This window comes from Lampetra fluviatilis, chromosome 1, assembly GCF_964198595.1.
Source record: "Lampetra fluviatilis chromosome 1, kcLamFluv1.1, whole genome shotgun sequence".
Classification (NCBI taxonomy): Eukaryota; Metazoa; Chordata; class Hyperoartia; order Petromyzontiformes; family Petromyzontidae; genus Lampetra; species Lampetra fluviatilis.
Window position 1 is genome coordinate 40,685,699 of NC_136275.1, and position 25,202 is coordinate 40,710,900.

Below are 25,202 nucleotides of genomic sequence, written 5' to 3' on the forward strand. Positions count from 1 at the left end.
TGGGTGCTGAGTGCTGGGCTGGGTGCTGGGCTGGGCTCTAAACTGGGCAATGGGCTGGGCGCTGGGCTGGGTGCTGGGCTGGGCGCTGGGCTGGGCCCTGCGCCACCAAAACGTCCCTTTGGGCCCCCCACCCACATTCACGCTTCCTTCCTTCGCGGTGATGAACGGTGGGCCCCCCACCCCCACATTACAACTCTCCTGCCCCCTCCCACCAATCCGAGACGAGTTGCCAGGCTTGCGCTACACAATATACGATGGGTAAATTAACCGAAGCAAAACACAACTATAACAACTATGTTTTACTTTACCAGGTGAGGCCCACTGAGATATGTAGCTTTTATTCAGAAGCGAACCTGGCTATCACAAATGACATCTCAACGAAGTGGCTTATCATCATCACGTGGAAATGTATAGCAGCCAAATGCTGGAAACGCGCGGTGTTAATCCTAAATGTGGAGGGGGAAACCGGAGGATCCACGCGACCACGGGGAGAGAGACAAGCAAACTCCAAATATACACAGCAGCAGGCGTCAGGGTCGGGATGGAACCCACGACCTCCTGCATACCAGGCGAGGTAGTTAATATCTCCCCACCATGGCACCCCTTAGGTTGAGAGTAGATAGAACATCACACACACACACGGTTGCTTTGTACATCAGAGAGGACGTCCACAGAGGAGATCGATGGCATCTGGTCGCGTTTCGGGTGCCGGGTGGATCGTTGCATAGTGAGAGATGGCGACCCCTTCATCCAGCAGTGGATTGACCATTGCAGATGATGGGTCTCGCTGTGTGTGTGTGTGCGTGTTCAAGTTGCTATCTCATCAACTTGACTGCGGGTCTCCCTTGTTAATAAAACAAAAGAATACCACGTTGTCTGAAAAATATATATTGGTAACATTGTAATTGGCTTGTTATAATGAACAACAATCTACAACAATGTACTCACGGTATTACGATTAACTGAGCACGCGGAAAGACGGTAATACTGTTTGTGCGTTGACTTGCTCTGTGAAATCAACTCTATTTGTGATCATCTCATGGGGTTCCTTCTGCGGCCGGGAGGTCTTCCGTGGACCGCGAATTCAGCTCCTGTCCCATTCCTTCTTGCGAAGCTCCACTCTCCGTATCTTCCCACTCACGGTCTTTGGGAGTTGATCGACGAATTCGATCTGAAAGGAAATGATAGCACGCGTGAGCTTGTGCCACTGGTATTATTGCATAGATTATTGTGTCACCAAAGTGGAATAACATTAAGCAAAAATGTAGCCTTACTAAACATGTTTTTATTTTACCAGGTAAGGCACACTGAGCTATATAGCTCTTTTTCAGAAGCGACTTGGCCACAAATGATAGGTCAATAACAAAGTGGCTTATCATGTGGACAATTAAAGTAGTCAAATACTCTAAACGCGTGAAGTTGATTCTAAACGTGGAGGGGAAAAAACGGAGGACCTGGAGAAAAATCCACGCAACCCCGGGAGGCGATAACAGGCATCGTCAGGGCCAGGATTGAACCCACGGTCCCCTGAATACCAGGCGAGGTAGTTAACATCTTAAAACGCCACTTAAGAGCAACGAATGGGGTGGATAAGTGGTGGCGCAGTGGCTAAACCTGGGAGATTGATGCGGTCGATTGTTGGCCGCTTGCGCGAGTACTTGTACGGCACTTGCGCGTACCTTGCGCGGGTACTTGTACGGGGCCGTCACGCTCTTCACGTGATCCTGCAGCTCCGCGATGAGCAGCTGGGGGCTGCGGGACTTGTACTCCTCGGTGAGAACAACGAAGGCCTTCACCACCTGGTCTCGCACAACGGTCACAATCGGTGTCATCAGAAATCTTCCCTTGAAGGGATCTACGTCGCGCCTTAACCAAGACTTGATAAACGGTAGAACGACGTGTCAACGTGACGGTGGAGGTGACTGAATTAGATGAGAGGAAGCAATTGGGGGGGGGAGGGGAATCCGTGATGTGTGAATTTGGTGAAAGCGAAATCGATGACAGTAAATGATGATGCATGGATTGAATGAACGGGGTTCATGAGTGATCGAATGAGAACGTGAAGAGGGAACAGGAACGGCGGTGGTTGTGAGGTGGGAGGTTAAGGGGGGGGGAGTCGTGTGGTGAGCTAGGAAACAAGGAGCTAGTTTTGAGTGAGATGTGAAAACGAGCGAACGAAGGTGACCGCTTCACGCGGAGGGAGAAGTTTGTTCCAGTGAAGGGGGCGAGAAGAGAGACAGAGAGACAGGAAGAAGAATCCGATGAGCTATGAGGCTCTTTGTCGCAGATGTCTAGTAGGGGCGGATACAAAACTTTGCAACAACAAACAGTGCAAACACACCATGGGAGTGTAGGAAAGGCAAAGAAATCGCTACAAACATAGAGATGCACAGGGACTCACAGAGATACACAGCGTGATGGCGACGTGACAGGGGCGTGTGCGCTACACGGCGGCCTCACCTCCCCGCGGACCGGATCGGGGCTGCTGGTGACAGCGGATTCCACCACGGCCGGGTGCTCAATCAGGGCGCTCTCCACCTCGAAGGGGCCGATCCGATAGCTTTGGGGGAGGGGGGGGGGCAGAGACGCGCACGGACGCGTCACAGGCGAACGGACGCTCGCTGCCGTGGCAACGCGTGGAGTGAGACGTCTTCGTGTGGCCACCCTCCCCTCCCCAAAGTGGAGCGTGCTTGGTCGAGCACAGGAGGGAGGGATCGGGCCACCGAAATAAAAAAAAAACCCGTCAATATTTCAAGAGCCGAAATGCAAATGTGTGAATACGAGGAGACGGTGCCGCCTCCTTGGTAACTAATAGCGGCCACCAGACACCCCCTTGGAGAGCCACGCGCTGCTCCGGAGCCGCGGGTTTGCCGACGGCCCGGTCCAGCGGCACAGCAGGACTCGCAGTCACGCACTTGTGAAATAGAATCTTGGGTGAGGTGCAAGGTTGGGCGATTGAGTCGATTTTAAATCGCCCCGAACGTTGCCCTTTTTTTGACCGCTCGTCCGCGTCGTCGAGTCCTCTCGGCGCACGCCGACTATGGCGCCTGGCCATAAAATGGCGCCTGGCCATAAAATGATCGTTCGACAAAGTGGCTCAACGCGTGCAAAAGTACAGCAACCAAATACTGGACACAGCCCAAGTAGTAAGGTTTATCACGGAAACAAAACGTGCCAATTAGCGGTTACTTCAGCACACCGCTGTGATGGCGAGTAAACCCCCAACCAGCCTCGTCAGGCGATTTGCCAGAATTGCGAAGAAGCCTTCCTGCTTTCGGTCCAAAATAGAGCAACGGTGATGTGATCATCACTGTGACATCGCCTTGCGCTATTTCGACGCGTGACGTTGGTTCTAAATGTGGTGAGAACAACCCGGTGGACCCAGAGAGAAGGAATGGGAGTGAATAAATGTTCGAAAGTGGAAGTTAACTATAAGACTATATTTTTTAGCCATGTAGCTCTTTTGCAGCAGGGACCTGGCCACAAATAATAGCTCGACGAAGTGGCTTATCGCGGGGAAATGTATAGCAGCCAAATACTCTAAACACGTGATGTTGAGTCTAAATGTGGAGGAAAAAACCGGAGGACCCGGAGAAAAATCCACGCGACCACGGGGAGAGACGCACGCACACTCCAACGACCTCCTGCATGCCAGGCGAGGTAGTTAGCATCTCCCCACCACCGCCCCCTCTCCGCCCCACTGAGCACCGGGCGGCAGCCTCACCCGGCCGACAGGATGACATCGTCGGCTCTGCCCACGAACCAGAAGTATCCGTCCCGGTCCCGAGTCGCCCGGTCCCCCGTTACGTAGAAGTCACCTCGCTCCGTCGCCGCACTGCTCCGGGGATCGTCCTGCACGGCAGAGAGGCCGGGCCTCGCCAAATGGCACTCGCCCCAACAGTCTGGCCCGGCTACGCGGGGCGATCTTTACGCGTCTTTGGCGGTGTAACGCTCCGCGAACCCTTACCAGATACTCCGTGAACAGCCAGGGAGGCCTTTGTGGTTTTATCCGGATGGCTAAGTCTCCCTCTTCTCCAGCCGCGACTACTTCTCCTTGCTCGTCAATGACCTGGATGGCACAAAGACAAAGATCGCCCGTGTAGCCTTAACACACTTTTGGGGCAAAGTGTTGTTCGCGAGCAGCGCCGATGAAGGCCGGCACGGCGCACGAGGGGGTGGGTGGCCGGCACCGCGCCTGTTTGGCACGACGCCCGGCGCACGCACACACGCAGGCACGGCTGCTCCTGAAGGCCGGATAGGCCCGGAGGGTAGCATTACCAAACCATACATACAGTACATACATACAAGAGAGCATTTGCATGTATGTACGTATGGTGAACTTCTTTTGCACCATACGTAGCCAACCGCGCCAATCGGAGGTGCGACAATGTACCTCTACTTGGTATCCTGGAGAAGCCTTGCCCATGGATCCAGGCTTGATCTTCATCCCTTTGAACGTCCCGCATACCAAGACCTGACGGCACAAGAAAAAGATTACTTTTAACTGTAATGGAGGTTTTTGGGTTAGATCGCGTAAATATAAATGTGTCGTTAAACCTGCCACCACCCGACACAGCCAATTAGTAATGTTTTTCACGCAAACAAAAGAGAATAAACCCGTGACATTTACAATTACTTTCAAAATTCATGGCTGACCCACCACCCCCCTATTTTTTTAATACGTGAATGCAATTGTTGTTGTTGAATAGTGTGACTGCGGGAGGTACTACCGGGCTATCCGGCTCACGATGTCGCTATCTCCAGCCGGCACGAACTTCTCCATCTCCAGCCGCGAAGAAACCACGGCCTGCCGCATGTGGCGTCACCTCGCCAAGCTAAACTGAACTATTCATCACTTTATTTTACCAGATAAAGCCCACATATAGTAGCTCTTTCACAGATGCGACCTGGCCACAAACGATAGCTCAACAAAAGTGGCTTATCATCTCGTGAAAATGTAAAGCAGCCCAGTACTCTGAACGCGTGATGTTGTTTCTAAATGTGGAGGGGAAAAACCGGAGGACCCCGGAGAAAAGGAGGATCTCACCATTGGAGGTTCTCACCGCTGGAGGTTCTCACTGCTGGAGGATCTCACCGCTGGAGGATCTCACCACTGGAGGTTCTCACCACTGGAGGATCTCACTGCTGGAGGTTCTCACTGCTGGAGGTTCTCACTGCTGGAGGATCTCACCACTGGAGGATCTCACCACTGGAGGTTCTCACTGCTGGAGGATCTCACCACTGGAGGATCTCACCACTGGAGGATCTCACTGCTGGAGGATCTCACCACTGGAGGATCTCACTGCTGGAGGATCTCACCACTGGAGGTTCTCACTGCTGGAGGATCTCACCACTGGAGGATCTCACCACTGGAGGATCTCACTGCTGGAGGATCTCACCACTGGAGGATCTCATTGCTGGAGGTTCTCACTGCTGGAGGATCTCACCGCTGGAGGATCTCACCACTGGAGGTTCTCACCACTGGAGGATCTCACTGCTGGAGGATCTCACCACTGGAGGATCTCACTGCTGGAGGATCTCACCACTGGAGGATCTCACTGCTGGAGGTTCTCACTGCTGGAGGATCTCACCGCTGGAGGATCTCACCACTGGAGGATCTCACCACTGGAGGATCTCACCACTGGAGGATCTCACTGCTGGAGGATCTCACTGCAGGAGGTTCTCACCACTGGAGGATCTCACTGCTGGAGGTTCTCACTGCTGGAGGTTCTCACTGCTGGAGGATCTCACCACTGGAGGATCTCACCACTGGAGGTTCTCACCACTGGAGGATCTCACTGCTGGAGGTTCTCACTGCTGGAGGTTCTCACTGCTGGAGGATCTCACCACTGGAGGATCTCACCACTGGAGGTTCTCACTGCTGGAGGATATCACCACTGGAGGATCTCACTGCTGGAGGATCTCACCGCTGGAGGATCTCACTGCTGGAGGTTCTCACCACTGGAGGATCTCACCACTGGAGGATCTCACCGCTGGAGGATCTCACCACTGGAGGATCTCACTGCTGGAGGTTCTCACTGCTGGAGGATCTCACCACTGGAGGTTCTCACCACTGGAGGATCTCACTGCTGGAGGTTCTCACCACTGGAGGATCTCACCACTGGAGGATCTCACTGCTGGAGGTTCTCACCACTGGAGGATCTCACCACTGGAGGATCTCACTGCTGGAGGTTCTCACCACTGGAGGATCTCACCGCTGGAGGATCTCACTGCTGGAGGTTCTCACCGCTGGAGGATCTCACCACTGGAGGATCTCACTGCTGGAGGATCTCACTACTGGAGGATCTCACCACTGGAGGTTCTCACTGCTGGAGGATCTCACCACTGGAGGATCTCACCACTGGAGGATCTCACTGCTGGAGGATCTCACTGCTGGAGGATCTCACCACTGGAGGATCTCACCGCTGGAAGTTCTCACCACTGGAGGTTCTCACCACTGGAGGATATCACCACTGGAGGATCTCACCACTGGAGGTTCTCACCACTGGAGGATCTCACCACTGGAGGTTCTCACCGCTGGAGGTTCTCACCGCTGGAGGATCTCACCACTGGAGGATCTCACCACTGGAGGATCTCACTGCTGGAGGATCTCACCACTGGAGGTTCTCACCACTGGAGGATCTCACCACTGGAGGTTCTCACCGCTGGAGGTTCTCACCGCTGGAGGATCTCACCACTGGAGGATCTCACCACTGGAGGATCTCACTGCTGGAGGATCTCACTGCTGGAGGATCTCACCACTGGAGGATCTCACCACTGGAGGATCTCACCACTGGAGGATCTCACCACTGGAGGATCTCACTGCTGGAGGTTCTCACCGCTGGAGGATCTCACCGCTGGAGGATCTCACCGCTGGAGCAGCTCACTGCTAGAGGATCTCACCGTCTCTGTCTGTCCGTAGCCTTCGTAGATGTCCAGACCGGTAGCGCGTTTCCACGCCTCCATGACTTCGGGGTTGATGGGCTCCCCAGCGCTCACGCAGTGCTGCAGGCTCCGGAATTTGAAGCTGACGTGCAGGAGGGGAACGAGAGGAAGCTTTAGGGCAGAGGTGGCAGGGACGGGGACCGATTCCTTACTCTGGCCCAAATTAAATTTGATTTCTAAAGCGCCGCACACTGACGCGCTGCAGTCACTTCTGCCACCGCAAGAAGCGAGATGAAATGATCAGAATCAGAATATTTATTTATCCTGGAGAAATCCGATGAGCTATGAAGCCCTTTTTTCGCAGATGTCCAGTATTCTCACAACCCACATTTGCACACGATGAGCCACTTTGTCGAGCGATCGTTTTCTGGACAGGTCACTTCGTGCCTCTTGACTTGTTATCTATCGTCCAGAGTGATGGTATAGTGTGCGTTAGTGCGTTACAAGTTTAAATTGTGATTATTTAAATTGATAATCATCAGTCATAAGTCCTCAGTGAACAATTGAACAATATCCATCCATCATCCGCACTTCTGATTAGCACAGTTGGCTACGTGCAGTGCTAAAGAAGTTCAACATATATACAACATACATACAGCCATCAAGCACCAATAACGGTGGCGATATGTTAACGACTTCGCCTGGTCTACAGGAGGTCGTGGGTTCGATCCCAACCCTGACGCCTGCTGCTGTATATTTGGAGTTTGCGTGTTTCTCTCCCAGTGGTTGCATGGATTTTTCTCCGGGTCCTCCGGATTTTCCCTCCACAGTTAGAAACAACATCACCACGCGTTTAGAGTATTTGGCTGCTATAAATTTCCACGTGATGATGAGCCACTTCGTTGAGCTGGCATTTGTGGCCAGGTCGCTTCTAAAAAAAATATCCGTATATCTCATCTTAACCGGTAAAATCAAATAAAAAAGTTTACAGTTTTATTCATCAAGCACGGTGTCAATGATGGGCTCACCTTGCCACGTCCTCTTGCACCATCATTCTGTACGCGGTCGGAGCGGAGCAAAACGTCGTGATGGGGTAATCGACGAGCGTCTGGAGGGCACAGCAGCGGCACGGCGCTCACGGACACAGGCAAGACGGTGGCGATGGCACCAAGACATGCAAAAGCGTGCTCATGTTTCCTGCTGCGTTTTCTTTCTTAATTCACCTTCCTGTAACCTGATTGATTTTTTTTTTACCGACGATGCACATCAGTCGCATGGTTGGAGCAGGGATGAGATCATTAAGCTATTTCAGATAATTTATCTTTCTGTAAATGTCCACATTATTGGCCACTTTCTTTAGCTATCATTTGGGACCAGGTCACTTTTGAAAAATAAGTTCATACCTCCGTGGGTTTTGTCTGATTGAATGGGGGATGATTTAGTTTTATTTGTTTGTGTTTGGGCGATTTGTTTACCTGTCTTGTACTTTGCACTACGATCGTGTTTTTTTCTATTGTTTGTTGTTATCACGTTCTGACCCCGTGCCCCTACCGGACATCTGTGAAACAAAGAGCTTCATAGCTCATCGGATTCCTCCTCCTGCAGTATAAAAACATCGCGGAATGGTAAAGTGCCGTCTCGAGAGGGCTTTCCGCCGTATCGAGCGAGCACGCCGACGCTCACACCTTGAGGACGGTGCGGGAGTCGAATCTGTGCATGGCGCGCACGAAGACGGAGGAGCCCTGCGTCCACGGAGCGAAGACGCTGCTCCACGCAGACTTGGCCCAGCCCGTCTCCGACGTGTTCCACATGACGTCTGCCGGGGTGAGGTCCAACCAGAATCTGCGTTCGCACGGAGCGCGTGCACGTTGAACGTGTGGGGGGTGCCGCGGTGGGTTCGATCCGGACCCTGACGATGCCTGGCACTTTACCAATATTAACTGGCATCGGTCAGAGATGCCGTGGCGGCGAGATAGTAACTCTCTCGCTGGTACACCAGAGGTTGTAGGTTAGTGGGTTTGATCCTGACCCTGACGATGCCTGCTGACTATTCGAAGTTTGCATGTTCGCTCTCTCTCTCTCTCCCCGTGGTCGCATGCATTTTTCTCCAGGTCCTCCAGTTTTTCTCTCCAAATTAGTAATCAACATCCATTTAGAGTATTTGACTGCTACACAGCCACTTCGTGACCTATAATCTGTGACCAGATCACTTCTGAAAAAGAGCTACACAGCTCAGTGGGCCTTACCTCGTAAAATAAAAACAACTTCTGTTTAGTATGTACGTTGAAATGCTTTCGCACCGTACGTAGCTGACTGTGCCAACCGGAGGTGGAGGGAAGGACAACAAACTGAACACAAAAAGCAGTTCTAAAGAAACGAGTTTGTAACCTCGATGATCTAAAAGTGCATAGCTCCCAGTGGCTCCCCAATACCGTCCACTTTAACCTACAGCACGTGACTTCCGCCGCACGTGACCTGCCCATCAAACATCTGTGGTGTGCCCATGTTATACTGCTGCGTGGACAGAGACGGGGAGAGGGGGAAATAAAAAACACCGCAAACGCCGGGAGATCCCACGGGCGATGGTGGCGCATCCTCCGTGACAGGGGGACAGTGGTCACCAACCACAGTAACAAGAAGAGACGTTTTTTTAGAATTCGGTAAAGAACCCAAATGTTTCAAGAGTCGCAATGCCCGTGGTTCAGACGAGAGACGGTGGGCCATTGATACGTGAAAACGTCACAAAGCAGTCCTTAAAGAGCCGCATGCAAATCGCGGACCCCTGCTCTATGATGTTAGTAATACTCTAAAAACTGGGTTTTTGCATCCCACCAGCTCTGTGGTCAACCACCACCACCACCACGCCACCACCACCACCACGCCACCACCACCACCACGCCACCACCACCACGCCACCACCACCACTACCACGCCACCACCACCACCATCACCACCATCACCACCACCACGCCACCACCACCACCACGCCACCACCACCATCACCACCACCACCACGCCACCACCACCACGCCACCACCACCACGCCACCACCACCACCACGCCACCACCACCACGCCACCACCACCACGACACTTAAGGTCATCTCACTTCTCTCTCTCACTTTCTCTGCTCCTTCCCTCGCACCGCTCCACTTTTTAGTCGCCTTTCTCTTTCCCATCGTCGTTTCTGTCTCCCCCCCCACCCCCTCCAGGTTTACAATTTTACTTCTCAAATAAAGAAATGCGGTTGACCCTTTGAGACTTTTGTGCTCGGAAAGTGTGTTTTATTTATTTTAATTTATTTGAAAAGAAGCAGCAAGGTTTCGGGACGTAAAAAAATGTGCGATGCTGCGGGTGACACGTCACAAAGCGCGTCTCCACAGCGCAACGTGGTGTGATTGTCCCTTGGCCTCCACGGAGCGACGCGTGTTACCTTCCGTTCGTGGTCAAGCCCAAGCCAAAGCTGCCGTGACTGTGGACAGTCATCTTGGGAGAGCCCGTCGTGCCGCTGGTGAAGAAGACGGTCATCGCCTCCTTGCTGTCCGTCTTCACGCACTCGTGACGGCTCGAGGCCGCCCTGCCGGATGGAAATGCATTGTGGGTTATGGGGCATTGTGGGTTACGGCAGGCCCCGGGTTCCAGGATCCCCTCGGATGGGGGGGGGGGGGGAGGCGGGAGGGGGGGAAGGGGTCACCGTGGCAGTGATTCTCCACTAAGGAGGAGCATGAACCCGAGTTGGTGCCGAAGGTGGCATTTGGTGGCGCGGGGAGCGCCCCGTGGCACCATCTTGTATTTGGCGAGGTGTAAGGCCCCACTCAGCTGTATAGATCTTTCATCGGAAGCGACCTGACCATCACAAACGATAGCTCAACGAAGTGGCTTGTCATCACTTGGAGATGTATTTCAACCAAATGTGTACTCTAGACGCGTGACCTTGATTCTAAATGTGGAATGGAAGACCCCAGAGAAAAATCCACGCGACCACGGGGAGAGTGAACATGCAGCAGGCGTCATCAGGGTCGGGATCGAACCCACGACCTCCTGCATGCCAGGCGAGGTAGTTAACATCTCAATTCCTCACGTGCCCCTCACGCATGTGAACTTGGGCACCTTTGATGTAAAAACCACCCAAAAGCGTCACCGACTTCGCGTTTTCTGACACCGCAGATTGTGGCGTGCGGATCTGTCGTAACCGTGGTCACCGAATGTGAAGTAACCCCTCTGCCCCACCACCCCCTTCCCTCCACCCATCGTTCCCATTTTTTGACAAAAGTTGCACCCTGCGGTCACGCGTGTGTACACGCTGCACGTACACGCGTCACTATGTGTGCCCGGTGGGGGGGTGTCAACTACCTCGCCTGGTATACAGGAGGCCGTGGGTTCGATCCCGACCCAGACACCTGCTGCTGTATATTTGAAGTCTGCGTGTCTCTCTCTCTCTCGCCGTGGCCGTGTGGATGTTTCTCCCGGTCCTCTGGTTTTCCCCTCCACATTTAGAATCGATGTGCATTTACAGTATTCGGCGGATAGAAATATCCATATGATGATGATGAGCCGCTTCGTTGAGCTATCGTAACGTGGCCAGATCGCTTCTGAAAAAGAGCTTTACCCGGTAAAATAAAAATAGCTTTTAGTTTAGTAGTGGTATTATTGTTATGGTTAGAGCAACCGCACTCCAAATGCAAAGGTTGCCGGTTGGACTCCACCTCCCGGCTGAAACAAAGGTGGATGATTCTTAAATCCCCCCCCCCTCCTCCCTCCCCCATGCCTCTGTCCATCCGGCGGGCCCAAATGGGTTTGCCACAGTGAGTTCGGTCAGCAGGTCGCGTGCCTCTTCCGAGATGTCTGGCCAGCGTTGGAAGAGTAGGCCAAAGCACCCTCTGTTGGCGGCCCCTCCGCCGGCAGCGGCCGCGAGCCACCCGATGGGCGAGACTGCGCTCTGGAAGCGGCGGGAGGGCCCCGCGCTTGACCCCAACACCGCGCACCGCCCGGCCGCTTGACCCCAACACCGCGCACCGCCCGGCCGCTTGACCCCACCGTGGCAAGCGCAGCCCCAGCTGCGGCAGATGGCCGCTGGGACGCCGCTCTCTACGGCAGTGGTTCTTGGCGCTCTCTTCGGCCACTACCTTGCCCCTTGTTGAATTTCCTTTCAGCTGAGTAGTAACCCCCCCCCCCACCGCCGTGCCTGACCCAACGTGGTTCTGAGAAATAAATGTACGGATAATGAACGTCAATATATATGTTTTACCGATTGTCCATTTTGTGAGGTGCCCCTAACACGCTAAGTATCTGCAAGCGAATAACACAAATTCGACGTCCGCTCTGCACGCGTCACCACATTTGTTCACTGGTTCCTCTTGGAAACCACATTGTTTACGATCAATGAGTTTATAAAGGTATTTTATATCGTTCTAGGTTACCATATGGATTTACATTTTACCGTAGTTTATTTATATTGGCAGATTCTTACATGATTATTCACCAGCGACTCTCACGTACGATATCATTTCGCACATTTACAAATCACCTCCGTACGTACCCCCTGGAACATTGCCACGTGCCCCCAGGCCTCCGCGTGCCCCCAGGGGTTGCGAGCCACTGCGCTAGAGAAGCCCTTGTGGTGGGGTAGTGTCTGGACGACTCTCCCACGCCGGCCAGACGTCTCGGAACGAGCGGAGCGTACCCACACTCTACCCCACCGCAGGCGCCCTGCCGACGGACTAAACAACGGAGCGTATCTCCGACCGGGGCACGCGGGCGGCGCCACCTCCACCTCCTCATCGACGCTCGCGGCGAACACCGCGGGGGCCTGGGGGGGGGGGGACGGGGACGGAGACAAAAGTCGCCGTGCCTGAATTCGTCGTGGAAGCTGAGCCAGCCGTCCCTGCGGCCGCCTGCGGAGACCAGGAGCCTGGAGCTGACGCGCGGACACTCGGGCAGCACGAGGTCGACGAGCGGAGCCAGCGACTCGTCCGTGGCCACGCAGCGCGCCCCGCACGCCAGCAGGCGGCTACGCACGTCGCGCACGGTGAGCTGCGCCGTGCCGGGGATGAGCACGACTCCTGGACACGCAGGCGGTGGGGGGGGGGTGTGAGATGTTAACTCCCTCGCCTGGTATGCCGGAGGTCGTGAGTTTGATCCCGAGCCTGACGATGCCTGCTGTAAGAAGCTCAACAACAGCTAAGCTTGTGCCGGAGGCCTCGGGGGGACAGGCGTCTATGACGTCTCTTGGCCAAACCTCATTTGGCGGAGCCAGGAGACTGAACCCGCACCCTCGGGGTTCCTCTATAAATGGCAAAAGCCACTGTGAGTGGCCACGTGGAATGTCCAAAAGAAGCTCAACGTAACATCTTGACTTAAAGCTTTCGTGATTGCAGGAGTTCATATTATTTGGGTCTTTCGGTAAAGTCACGTAGATGGGTTGAAAGAAAAGAACAAAAAACTACGACGTTTCAATTGCAACACAAGCGAGCGTCATCATGTTTTTCTCCTGATGACGACCGCTTGTGTTGCGATCGAAACGTCGTAGTTTTTTGTTATTTTCTTTCAACCTATCTACGTGACTTTACCGAAAGACCCAAAGAATAAGCTCAACATACATACATACGTGGCGATCACGTCGCCACAGCGCTTGTGCCATGCTAGAGGCACTTTCAGGCCACGTGAAGTGTCGAAGGCTCGCTGGCAGGAGGTCAGCTGCGCTCACCACTGTGCCAACTCTCTGCGTTTTAGCCGCCCAGCGCTCTGCTCGTTGTTGTGAGCGTCGCTCCTCTGCTCTCTGCTGTTGCTGGAGGGCGACTGCCTCCAACTGCCCAGTAGCGACATTCATGAGCCTCCTCCATACAGGCCGATCTTCACATTGCTGGTCATCAGTAAGTCCACGCAACTCCACATCCTTTCGTACCACATCAGTCCATCTCTTCTCGAGCCCATGCCACTCACTCACCCACTCACTCACTGACCCATCTCTTCTCGTGCCTGTGCCATTCACTCACTCACTGACCCATCAGCTCCATCTCTTCTCGAGCCTGTGCTATTCACTCAATCACTGACCCATCAGCTCCATCTCTTCTCGAGCCTGTGCTATTCACTCACTCACTGACCCATCAGCTCCATCTATTCTCGAGCCTGTGCCATTCACTCACTCACTGACCCATCAGCTCCATCTCTTCTCGAGCCTGTGCCATTCACTCACTCACTGACACATCAGCTCCATCTCTTCTCGAGCCTGTGCCATTCACTCACTACTGACCCATCAGCTCCATCTCTTCTCGAGCCTGTGCCATTCACTCACTCACTGACACATCAGCTCCATCTCTTCTCGAGCCTGTGCTATTCACTCACTCACTGACACATCAGCTCCATCTCTTCTCGAGCCTGTGCCATTCACTCACTACTGACCCATCAGCTCCATCTCTTCTCGAGCCTGTGCTATTCACTCACTCACTGACACATCAGCTCCATCTCTTCTCTAGTCCATTGCCGCGCCCATTTAGCCCCCCCTCTACCCGGCCAAACGGAAGCCGCTCGTGACGTCCACGTGCACCCCACCAACCTGCGCGGATGCAGGCCACGTTCAGCAACCACCACTCGGGCACCCTGGGCAGCACCAGCAGCAGCCGGTCCCCTCTGCCGAGGCCGCACGCGCCGGTCAGGACGTTGGCCGCCTTGCGCGAGCGCTCGGCCAGCTCCCGGAATCCCCAGCGCTCCTCCCCGCCGTCTCCGCCGCCAGCGCCGCCAGCGCCCACCCACCACAGCGCCGGCTTGGGCTCACCGAGGCCCAGCTGCTGCTGCTGCTGCAACGAGGCGCGCCGGGCGGGTCACTGGCATCGCGTGGGCACTGCCGTTGGGCGATGTTTGCCGGCGAGCAATCCGGCCGGGGGGACGCAGCGGCGGCAGCGAGTTGCTTTGCCATCGGAAGGTCGAGAGTTCAAACACAAGGGGGGGGGGGGGGGGGGTTCGCTCGTCCCCATCATCCTTCTCTGGGGGGTCGATAAAGTGAGACACACTTTATCGGGGGGGGGGGGGGGGGGGGAGTCAAACAGTGCTTGTCTCCATGGAGTGGCTTGCCCCCGTCATAGAAATGTGGAATTTCCATCACGGGCCCAGGGGTGTTCTTTTGAGGAGTAAATCGAATGGAAAATGTTGTGGTGGGATAATGAACCAACGTCGAAAGAGTAAAGCACCACCGTGGCACCCACGGTGACAAGTAAATGTATATAGAAAGACAAAGTTACCCGTGTAGCCTTAACAGACTGTTGTGGAAAGCGCTGTTAGCGAGTGGCACTCTTATGAAAGCCGGCACGGCACACGAGGGGTGGGTGGTCAACACCACGACCGGCCGCCTTTGTCCCCCTAGTCGCGATATTTTACTCACCGCACCAGGTACTGAGTCGACCTCGATAAACGTCACTGGTGTCGGCCGTGAGCCGGAATCGCAGCGCGCTAACCATCGCACCACCGCTCCCCACAAACACACACGCGGGCACGCGCGCGGACGCACGCACACACTTCCACACCCAAGTCACTTTCACACGCACACACATGCACACACACGTGCACGCACTCACTCACTTTCACACTCAGTCACTTTAACACCCAAGTCATTTTCACACACACTCATGCACCTACACGTCCACACACACGTGCACCCACACGTCCACACACACGTGCACGCACTCACTCACTTTCACACACACTCACTCTCACACCCAAGTCACTTTCACACAACAACAACAACAACAACCGCCATTCGCCACTAAGTGGCGGTGACGTCACACACACACACATGCACACACATGCACACGCACTCACTCACTTTCACACACACTCACTCCCACACCCAAGTCACACACCCACACAGACTCACTCCCAGCGCCAGCAAGCCCTGACTCTGCTCCGCCTACCTCCTCGATCTGCGCCCACTTATCCAGAACGTCGCCGGCAAAGTTGAAGTGCTCCGGAATGGCCAAGCTGAAGTCCCTCCGCATGGAGTCGTAGTCAGAAAAGTTGTTGGCCTTGCCGGAGGGGTCCCGCGGTTCGCTGCGAGACGACAGCGCGCGCCCTGCCACAGGGTGCGCTCCGGACCGACGGTCCTCCAGCGCAGAGACGTTCGGGCGTGAATGCCATCTCCAGCGGCCTAATGCTCTCTTGAGCCACTGCCTGCTCGCCATGGCGCACTACAGAGAGAGAGGGATGGAGAGAGACACGCACTACAGAGAGAGAGGGATGGAGAGAGACACGCACTACAGAGAGGGAGGGATGGAGAGAGACACGCACTACACAGAGAGAGGGATGGAGAGAGACACGCACTACAGAGAGGGAGGGATGGAGAGAGACACGCACTACACAGAGAGAGGGATGGAGAGAGACACGCACTACAGAGAGGGAGGGATGGAGAGAGACACGCACTACAGAGAGAGAGGGATGGAGAGAGACACACACTACAGAGAGGGAGGGATGGAGAGAGACACGCACTACAGAGAGGGAGGGATGGAGAGAGACACGCACTACAGAGAGGGAGGGATGGAGAGAGACACGCACTACAGAGAGAGAGGGATGGAGAGAGACACACACTACAGAGAGGGAGGGATGGAGAGAGACACGCACTACAGAGAGGGAGGGATGGAGAGAGACACGCACTACACAGAGAGAGGGATGGAGAGAGACACGCACTACAGAGAGGGAGGGATGGAGAGAGACACGCACTACAGAGAGGGAGGGATGGAGAGAGACACGCACTACAGAGAGAGGGATGGAGAGAGACACGCACTACAGAGAGGGAGGGATGGAGAGAGACACGCACTACAGAGAGGGAGGGATGGAGAGAGACACGCACTACAGAGAGAGGGATGGAGAGAGACACGCACTACAGAGAGAGGGATGGAGAGAGACACGCACTACAGAGAGGCAGGGATGGAGAGAGACACGAACCAACCGAGCGGTGTGACGTTGAGCGTACAACTCAGCGACGTTGCAAGGGAATGGCAATGAACGTCACGACGGACTTTAAAGACATTTTTGCCACGTGTTTGTTTTTGTAAAGGTTATAGGGTGTTCGTCAATCTGGCCAACTCCGAATAGAATCCACCACTCAATAGAAACACGGCCACTTGTGTAGAGTAGTAGCAGCATGTCGTGGCTGGACTACAGCAGTACCTCGGTTTACATCGGGGCGGGGGGGGATGCGTTCCTGAAATGAGCGACAACGACGATGATGGTGGTGGACGCGAAGACTGAGAGACGACGGATAACGAGTAAGGACGAACGATGCCGTCAGCGACGTGAGTGTGGGGAGTTCAGGCGATGTGAGTGTGTGGGTGGTTCAGGCGACGTGAGTGTGGGGAGTTCAGGCGATGTGAGTGAGTGTGGGGGTTCAGGCGATGTGAGTGTGTGGGGGGTTCAGGCGATGTGAGTGTGTGAGTGGTTCAGGCGACGTGAGTGTGGGGAGTTCAGGCGATGTGAGTGTGTGGGTGGTTCAGGCGACGTGAGTGTGGGGAGTTCAGGCGATGTGAGTGTGTGGGGGGTTCAGGCGATGTGAGTGTGGGGAGTTCAGGCGATGTGAGTGGGGGGTTCAGGCGATGTGAATGAGTGGAGGGGTTCAGGCCACGTGAGTCAGTGGGGAGTTCAGGCGATGTGAGTGTGGGGGGGGGTTCAGGCGATGTGAGTGTGGGGGGGGTTGGCAATGCCAACACCAGAAGCGGTGGCCTCTGCAGAATGTTGGGAAACGCCGGGACGGGTTGCACAGGAGACACGGAACCCGCGTTCCGTGCAGTGCTGGTGTTGTGTGTCTGTGTGTCTATTTACAATTAGTTGAGATCGACTCCGCCTCAAACGAGTACCTGGTGCGGTGTGTAAACATCGCCACTGGGGAGACAAAGGCGGCCGGGCGTGATGCTGGCCACCCACCCCCTCGTGTGCCGTGCCGGCCTTCATGGGTGCTGCTCGCTAATAGCACTTGCCCCATGCGTCTGTTCAGGCTATACGGGCGATCTTTGTATGTATATGTATGATTTAAGTAAATCAATAACCAGTGCGTTATTGAATGAAATGAAACTTTAAACTTTAAACGCTGCGTGTTTAAACAATAACTTTCAAGGCGAGAATCTCTGTTTATACATTCCGTTCAACACGCAGCGTTTCAAGTTTAAAGTTTCATTTTGTTTAACCAGCCGATGATGACTCTGGTGGACACAGGGCGACTGTCATGAGTGGCGTGGCCCACCAACAGCGGCTTCGTACATCGCACACTACGGCATCCGTGGACAAGAAGACGCATTACGTCATCGTCGGGTGTACTTTAGGTACACCAAAGCACACACAATGACAACAGGCGATTGAAATGGTGGCGCACAATCAGAACGGTTTTTTTTGGGGGGGGGGCGGGGGGAACTGATATCGCGATGATCGTCATATCGTGAATATTCATATCGTATCGCGATATCGAGGGTAGAGGCCCCGCCAATCGTGTGGCGGGCTCAGTTCTGTCGGCGTGGGCACCGCGTGGCCTCGCCTCCTGCCCCCGTCACCGCCCCCCCCCCCTCTGTGCCTCGCGCTGCCCCCTCCCCCCCAGCCCCCCACTAGGGCTGGGGGGCAGGGGGGGGTGATAGGGGGGGGGCATCTCCTGGGATGGGTCATCGCCTGTTTGAAAAAGAGCTTCTCAGTCCATGGGATTCCTCCTGCCGCAGTCCACCAGGCAGAGATCGTGGTGGCTCTGATTGTGGTGGCTCTGATTGTGGTGGCTCTGATTGTGGTGGCTCTGATTGTGGTGGCTCTGATTGTGGTGGCTCTGATTGTGGTGGCTCTGTTTGTGGCGGCTCTGATTGTGGTGGCTCTGATTGTGGTGGCTCTGATTGTGGTGGCTCTGTTTGTGGCGGCTCTGATTGTGGTGGCTCTGATTGTGGTGGCTCTGATTGTGGTGGCTCTGTTTGTGGCGGCTCTGATTGTGGTGGCTCTGATTGTGGTGGCTCTGATTGTGGTGGCTCTGATTGTGGTGGCTCTGATTGTGGTGGCTCTGATTGTGGTGGCTCTGATTGTGGTGGCTCTGATTGTGGTGGCTCTGATTGTGGTGGCTCTGATTGTGGTGGCTCTGTTTGTGGTGGCTCTGATTGTGGTGGCTCTGATTGTGGTGGCTCTGTTTGTGGTGGCTCTGATTGTGGTGGCTCTGATTGTGGCGGCTCTGATTGTGGTGGCTCTGATTGTGGTGGCTCTGATTGTGGTGGCTCTGTTTGTGGTGGCTCTGTTTGTGGTGGCTCTGATTGTGGTGGCTCTGATTGTGGCGGCTCTGATTGTGGTGGCTCTGATTGTGGTGGCTCTGTTTGTGAAGAGCGATCCCCACCGACGTCAACCAAAGCGGTGGGGGGGGCATTCCTAACGTCGCCACATCACCCCTTTACACTTGTTATCTATGATATTTCCTTTTTTGTAAATTACAGTTATATTACAATACACATCTCATATATATATGAAAACAATTACCAGATAAAGGGCATCTTTTAGAGTTATAAATGTTGTTACCCTCAGTACTGGGCTGGCTGACTTCACTTGCTGGGTAGGAGGTGGCTTGGTGAAGGAATACAAAAAATACACACTCCTCACTCACACTCACTCACACACACTCACTCACACTCACTCACACAAAGACAAAGATCCCCCGTATAGCCTTAACAAACTGTCGGGAAAGTGCTGTTAGCGAGCACCTATGAAGGCCGGAACGGTACACGAGGGGGTGGGTGGCCAGCACCACGCCCGACCGCCTTTGTCTCCCTAGTGGCGATGTTTACTACACTGGTGCGATGTTTACACACCGCACCAAGTACTCATTTGTGGCTGAGTCGACCTAGGGGAGGCCCGGGACCGGTTCAGATAATCGTCACCGGTGTTGGCCGTGAGCGGGAATCGAACCCGTGTCGCCAGGTTCATAGCGCAGCGTAGCGCTAACCGCTGCACCGCCGCTCTAAACCCACGTTCATTCTAAACGTGGAGACCCGGCAAACACGTGGAGAGAGACACGCAAACTCCAACAGGCATCGTCAGGGTCGGGATCGACCCCACGACCTCCTGCTCGCGAGGCGAGGGAGTGAACATCTCCAGCCACCTCGGCAGGAGCAGCGATCGCTGCCGCCTTTCTTGCCCGCGATGTCGGCTCACCTCTCGTGTCAAGAGTCAATGCCTCCTCTGTGTGTGTCCCTTCACGATGTTCGCGGAGCAGCAGCAGCAGCAGCGGCAGCGGCGGCGTCGTGATGTTGGGTAGAGGCGACCTTTGCTCCCCGAGCGGGTCGCCTGCTGAATATTAACTCGCGCTGCAAGCCGCGCTGCCAGCCCTGCCTCTTTTGTCCTCACCCACAAAGGTTAAATCAACCTCGGGCAGTTTCTCAACGATCCTCTACAAAGACAAAGGTCCCCCGTGGAGCATCTAACAGCATCTGTTGGGAGCAACAGATGCTGCTAGCGAGCGCCAATGAGGGGGCTGGCGGCCAGCACCACGCTCGGCCGCCTTTGTCTCCCCAGTGACGATGTTTACACACGACACCAGGTGCTCATTTGAGGCTGAGTCGACATAGGGGAGGCCCAGGACCGGTTCAGATAATCGTCACTGGTGGTGGCCGTGAACGGGAATCGAACTCGTGTTGCCGGGTTCGTAGCGCAGCGTAGCGCTAACCACTGCACGACCGCTCCCCACACGCTACACGAAAGACAAAGATCCCCCGTATAGCCTGAACAGACTGTAAGGGCAAGTGCTGTTGGCGAGCACCTATGAAGGCCGGCACGGCACACGAGGGGGTGGGTGGCCAGCACCACGCCCGGCCGCCTTTGTCTCCCTCGTGGCGATGTTTAAACACCGCACCAAGTACTAATTTGAGGCTCAGTCGACCTAGGGGAGGTCCAGGACCGGAACCGGTTCAGATAATCGTCACCGGTGTTGGCTGTGAGCGGGAATCAAAGTTGGGCTCGGCGGGTTTGTAACGCAGTGCGCTAACCGCGACACCACCGCTCCCCACTCACACAAAGACACACAGACACACACAGACACGCAGACACATACAGACACACAGACACGCACAGACACACACAGACACACGTGCGACTTCACGTTTGGTAAAGCATCCATCAGCACCCCGCCTCCCTCGCTCAACCCACAATGTGCTGAGCGTTTGTATTTGTAGTGCGGCGTCGAACTTTCGAGTGTGCCTGTCTTGTGTGCCTTCAGGGCGAACATGAAACACGTCGGCGAATGCTGCACGGATAAATAAATGGCTTGGCACGAGTGCATTCCGAGTATTTGACTGCCGCTGTAGAGAATATTTGACTGCTGCTATACATTCCCAAGTGACGATAAGCCTCTTTCGTCGACCAGTCGTTTGTGATAGCCGAGCAGCTTCTGAAAAAGAGCCGTATAGCTCAGCGGGAGCCTGAGCTGGTAAAACATATATAGTTAATTAGGTGTAGTCGAACATCTTCTTGGTTCTTTCGGTAAAGTCACGTAGAAATTCTACGTGACTTTACCGAAAGAACCATGAAGATGAATCCCTGCAGTCACGAAAGCTTCAAATCGAAATATAGTTGAATAGTTTCAATAGTTTATAGTTAATATAGCCATGTGCTACAGCGCTGTTGATTGAAAACTGTCGCTATTACGGTGGCGACGCAGACGATGATGATGTTTAGATGGTGACCCCGTAGTCTCGGCGGAGCGAGGCAGCGCTCACTCAATGCCATTGACGACCCCACACACTCATGTCAGAATATTTATTGATACTGGAGGAGGTATCCGATGAGCCATGAAGCTCTTTGTCGCAGATGTTCAGTAGGGGGCACGGGGTCAGAAAGTTACAACAAACACAACAAACAAGGCGGGAGTGCAAAGTGGAGATAAGGTAAAGAAATCACTAAAAATATAAAAACAAATAAAACACATTTTATTTTACTAGGTAAAGCCCACTGAGCTATTAACGCATTTTTCAGAAGCGACCTGGCCACAAATGATAGCTCAACGAAGTGGCTTATCATGAGGACATTGATAGCAGCTTGATAATCTAAATAATCGAGACGCGTGTTTCTAAATGTGGAGGGGAAAACCGGAGGACCCGGAGAACAAAACAATCCACGCGAGCACGAGGAGAGAGAGAGAAAGCAGACGTCAGGGTCGGCATGGAACCCACGTCCTCCTGCATTGCAGGTCACCCGATGCGCCCGCCCCTTGCAACACACAGCGCGACTCCGACACCCGCGGTTAATCACCCCCTTGATGAATGTCCTCCAGTCGGGGTCAGTTTGCCTCTCTCGTGTTGTGCAATCGCGATCCACCCCGCCCGCGAGTCGCTGGCATATTCACGGTTCAGCACACGTACAGACACACGTACAGACACACATACAGACACACATGCACACATACAGACACACATGCACACATACAGACACACATACAGACACACATACAGACACACACATACAGAGACACACATACAGACACACACATACAGACACACATACAGACACACATGCACACATACAGACACACACATACAGAGACACACATACAGACACACACATACAGACACACATGCAGACACACATGCACACATACAGACACACATACACACACATACAGACACACACACAGACACACATACAGACACACACATACAGAGACACACATACAGACACACACATACAGACACACATACAGACAACAACAACAACAACCGCCATTCGCCACTAAGTGGCGGTGACGTCACCACGACGCTTGTGCCAGGCCATGTGCACCCTGAGGCCACGTGAAGTGTCGAACGCCCGCTGACAGGAGGTCACGGGGCAGACCCAGGTGCCACGGGTCGACTGACCGAGATGACCGAGATGACTGGCTGATGCACCACCTGTGCCCCCTACTGTGCCAACTTGCTGTGCTTTAGCCACCCGGCGCTCCGCTCGTTGTTGTGAGCGTCGCTCCTCCGCCCTCCGTTGTTGTTGGAGGGCGACTGCCTCCAACTGCCCAGTAGCGTCCTTGACGAGCCTCCTCCACTGAGGCCGATCTTGACACCGCTGGTACCAGTCATCGGCAAGTCCACTCAGCTCCACGTCCTCCTGTACCACATCACTCCATCTCTTCTCCAGCCCGTGCCGCGCCCGTTTAGCCCCCTCGATCCGGCCGAACAAAAGCTGTTTAGGCATACGGTGGCTGGGCATGCGGGCTACATGACCCAGCCAACGCAGCCTTGCCTGCCGGAGGAGCTCACTGATGGGACTTTGCCCAGATCTTTCAAGGACTTGTGAGCTCCTCACACAATCCAGCCTGGTTAAACCCAGGATGGATCGTAGGCAGGCCAGCCTAAATGTTTCCAACCGGCGAAGATGCTCCACTAGGGGGGTCCACGTTTCGCAAGCGTAGAGAAGGGAGGGAATGACCGTGGCCGAGAAGACCTGAAGCTTCGTGCGGAGCGACAGACCAGGTAGCTTCCACACAGCGTTACGCAACCGATGAAAAGATATTGCCGCTCGACTGATTCGGAGTGAGACCTCTGCTGATAAACTGGAGCCGGTCATGAGCACACTGCCCAGGCATGGGAAACTCTCTACTCTCTCCACAACTGCCCCATCACCGATTGGGAGTTGTGGGGGCGGAGTGCCCGATGGTACAAAATACCCAGGCAGGTGCTTAGTTTTGGTGGGGCTGATGGTAAGGCCCCACCTCTTAGTGGCACACTCCAGTCTCAGCAGCAGCGTCTCCAACTCCTCTTCTGAATGAGCAGCTATTACCAAATCATCGGCATACATAACGTGGTTGACCAATAGGGAGCCATCCCTTGATCGCACCCGGGCGTCGATCAGCCTCCCATTATATCTGTACCAAATGGTAATTCCCCGGGTACAGCTATTGAAAGCTTCACGAACTACGCAGTCGAAATAGATGTTAAATAATGTGGGAGCCAGAGGACATCCCTGTCGCACCCCAAGGTGTACAGGGAAAGGCTCCGACTCCCGGCCACGTAGTTTTACCCGGGCCCGCTCACCATCATGAAGGTCCTTAATGATCGTGAGCAGAGGGTCAGGGACTCCGAAAGCACGAAGAACAACCCAGAGCCCAGTCCTACTGATGGTATCATAGGCCTTGACCAGGTCAATAAAGCAGAGATGTAGGTCTTTTTGGAATTCCCTACACCTCTGCTGTAGCAGACGGACAGAAAATATGGCATCTGTGCAGGACCGCCCTATCCTGAAACCACATTGGGGCTCCGCAAGCCTCTCCTCAGCATGCCTAGCAAGGCGATGTTGAATAATCCTTGCCAGGACCTTACCCGGCACACTGAGGAGTGAGATGCCCCTGTAGTTGTTACAGTCGGTACGGTCCCCCTTCTTAAAGAGGGGGACCACCAGGGCATCCTTCCAGTGCTGCGGAACCCGTCCAGTGGTCCAGACTGTTGTTATGATGTCATATAGGGCAGTCTGTGCACAAACGCCACCCTCCCTCAGCATTTCGCCTGGGAGATCATCTCTGCCCGGTGCCTTCCCTGGTCTCAGACTCCGGATCGCCCTCAGTACTTCCTCAACAGCCGGTACCTCAGCCAGCCACTCACAGGGGGTGACCTCTTCCAATATTTGAGGCACCGCAGCCTCAGCAGGGTTATCCCCACTTTGTGCCATGATGTTTTCCTGGCTGAGAGATTTTCCCTCCCCCAGGACCTCACAGAAATGCTCAGCAAATCTGCAAACCTGTTCCTGGGGGTCGGAGATTGGATCACCGTTTTTTCCTCTAATGATGGTAATAGGTGTGGCGCTGCAGGTTACTTTTTTGATGGAGTTAAATAGTGATTTGTGATCGCGGGCTACTGAGGCAGACTCCATCTCCTCAGCAACCCGCGACCACCACCCATCCTTACAGCGCCTCACGGCTCTCCGAACCTCCGAGCGAAGACTGCGGTAAACCTCCTCATTCTCTGACGTGGGATGCTGTAGGCGATGAGAGTGGGCCTGTCGCTTTTTCTCAATTAACCTGAACACCTCCTCCGTCAGCCAGGGTTCCCGGGGAGGTCTGGACCGCGTACCCAAAGCAGCCATTGCAGCTGCATGAGTCACAGTCTTAAACCTCGCCCATTTACCCTCGACATCAGGTGGAGTGGGGGACGATGCCAACCCCAGCTGCAAGCGATGATGAAATTCTCGCTTGCAACTTTCATCAGCTAGCTGAGACCAGGCCACTTTTGGTTGGAATGGGATCCTGGGTGTACACCCACCACCGGAGTGGAAGAATGGCAGGCGCATCTTACAGATGACTAGTCGATGGTCAGAGGGCAGATCAGCTCCACGGTAGGTCCTGGTGTC

General features: G+C 54.4%; 1 protein-coding gene across 4 annotated transcripts; it reads right to left on the reverse strand.

Annotated features, from left to right (window-relative positions):
• Positions 1–954: 954 nt before the first annotated feature.
• On the reverse strand, positions 955–16,551 carry LOC144943017 (acyl-coenzyme A synthetase ACSM3, mitochondrial-like). Of its 4 annotated transcripts, none has more exons than XM_078870262.1 (13): positions 15,791–16,551; positions 14,440–14,677; positions 12,736–12,946; positions 10,318–10,461; positions 8,571–8,727; positions 7,914–7,993; positions 6,904–7,027; positions 4,394–4,474; positions 3,968–4,069; positions 3,725–3,852; positions 2,461–2,560; positions 1,680–1,799; positions 955–1,171 (listed from the first exon to the last, which is right to left on the reverse strand). In XM_078870262.1, the coding sequence occupies exons 1-13, from the start codon at positions 16,055–16,057 to the stop codon at positions 1,085–1,087; spliced, it is 1,839 nt and encodes a 612-aa protein (XP_078726388.1). In that variant the 5' UTR covers positions 16,058–16,551; the 3' UTR covers positions 955–1,084. The 4 variants fall into 4 exon arrangements, with proteins under 4 accessions (XP_078726388.1, XP_078726321.1, XP_078726556.1 ...); XM_078870195.1 differs by having other exon boundaries at positions 14,440–14,680; XM_078870430.1 differs by having other exon boundaries at positions 14,440–14,647; positions 15,767–16,551.
• Positions 16,552–25,202: the final 8,651 nt, after the last annotated feature.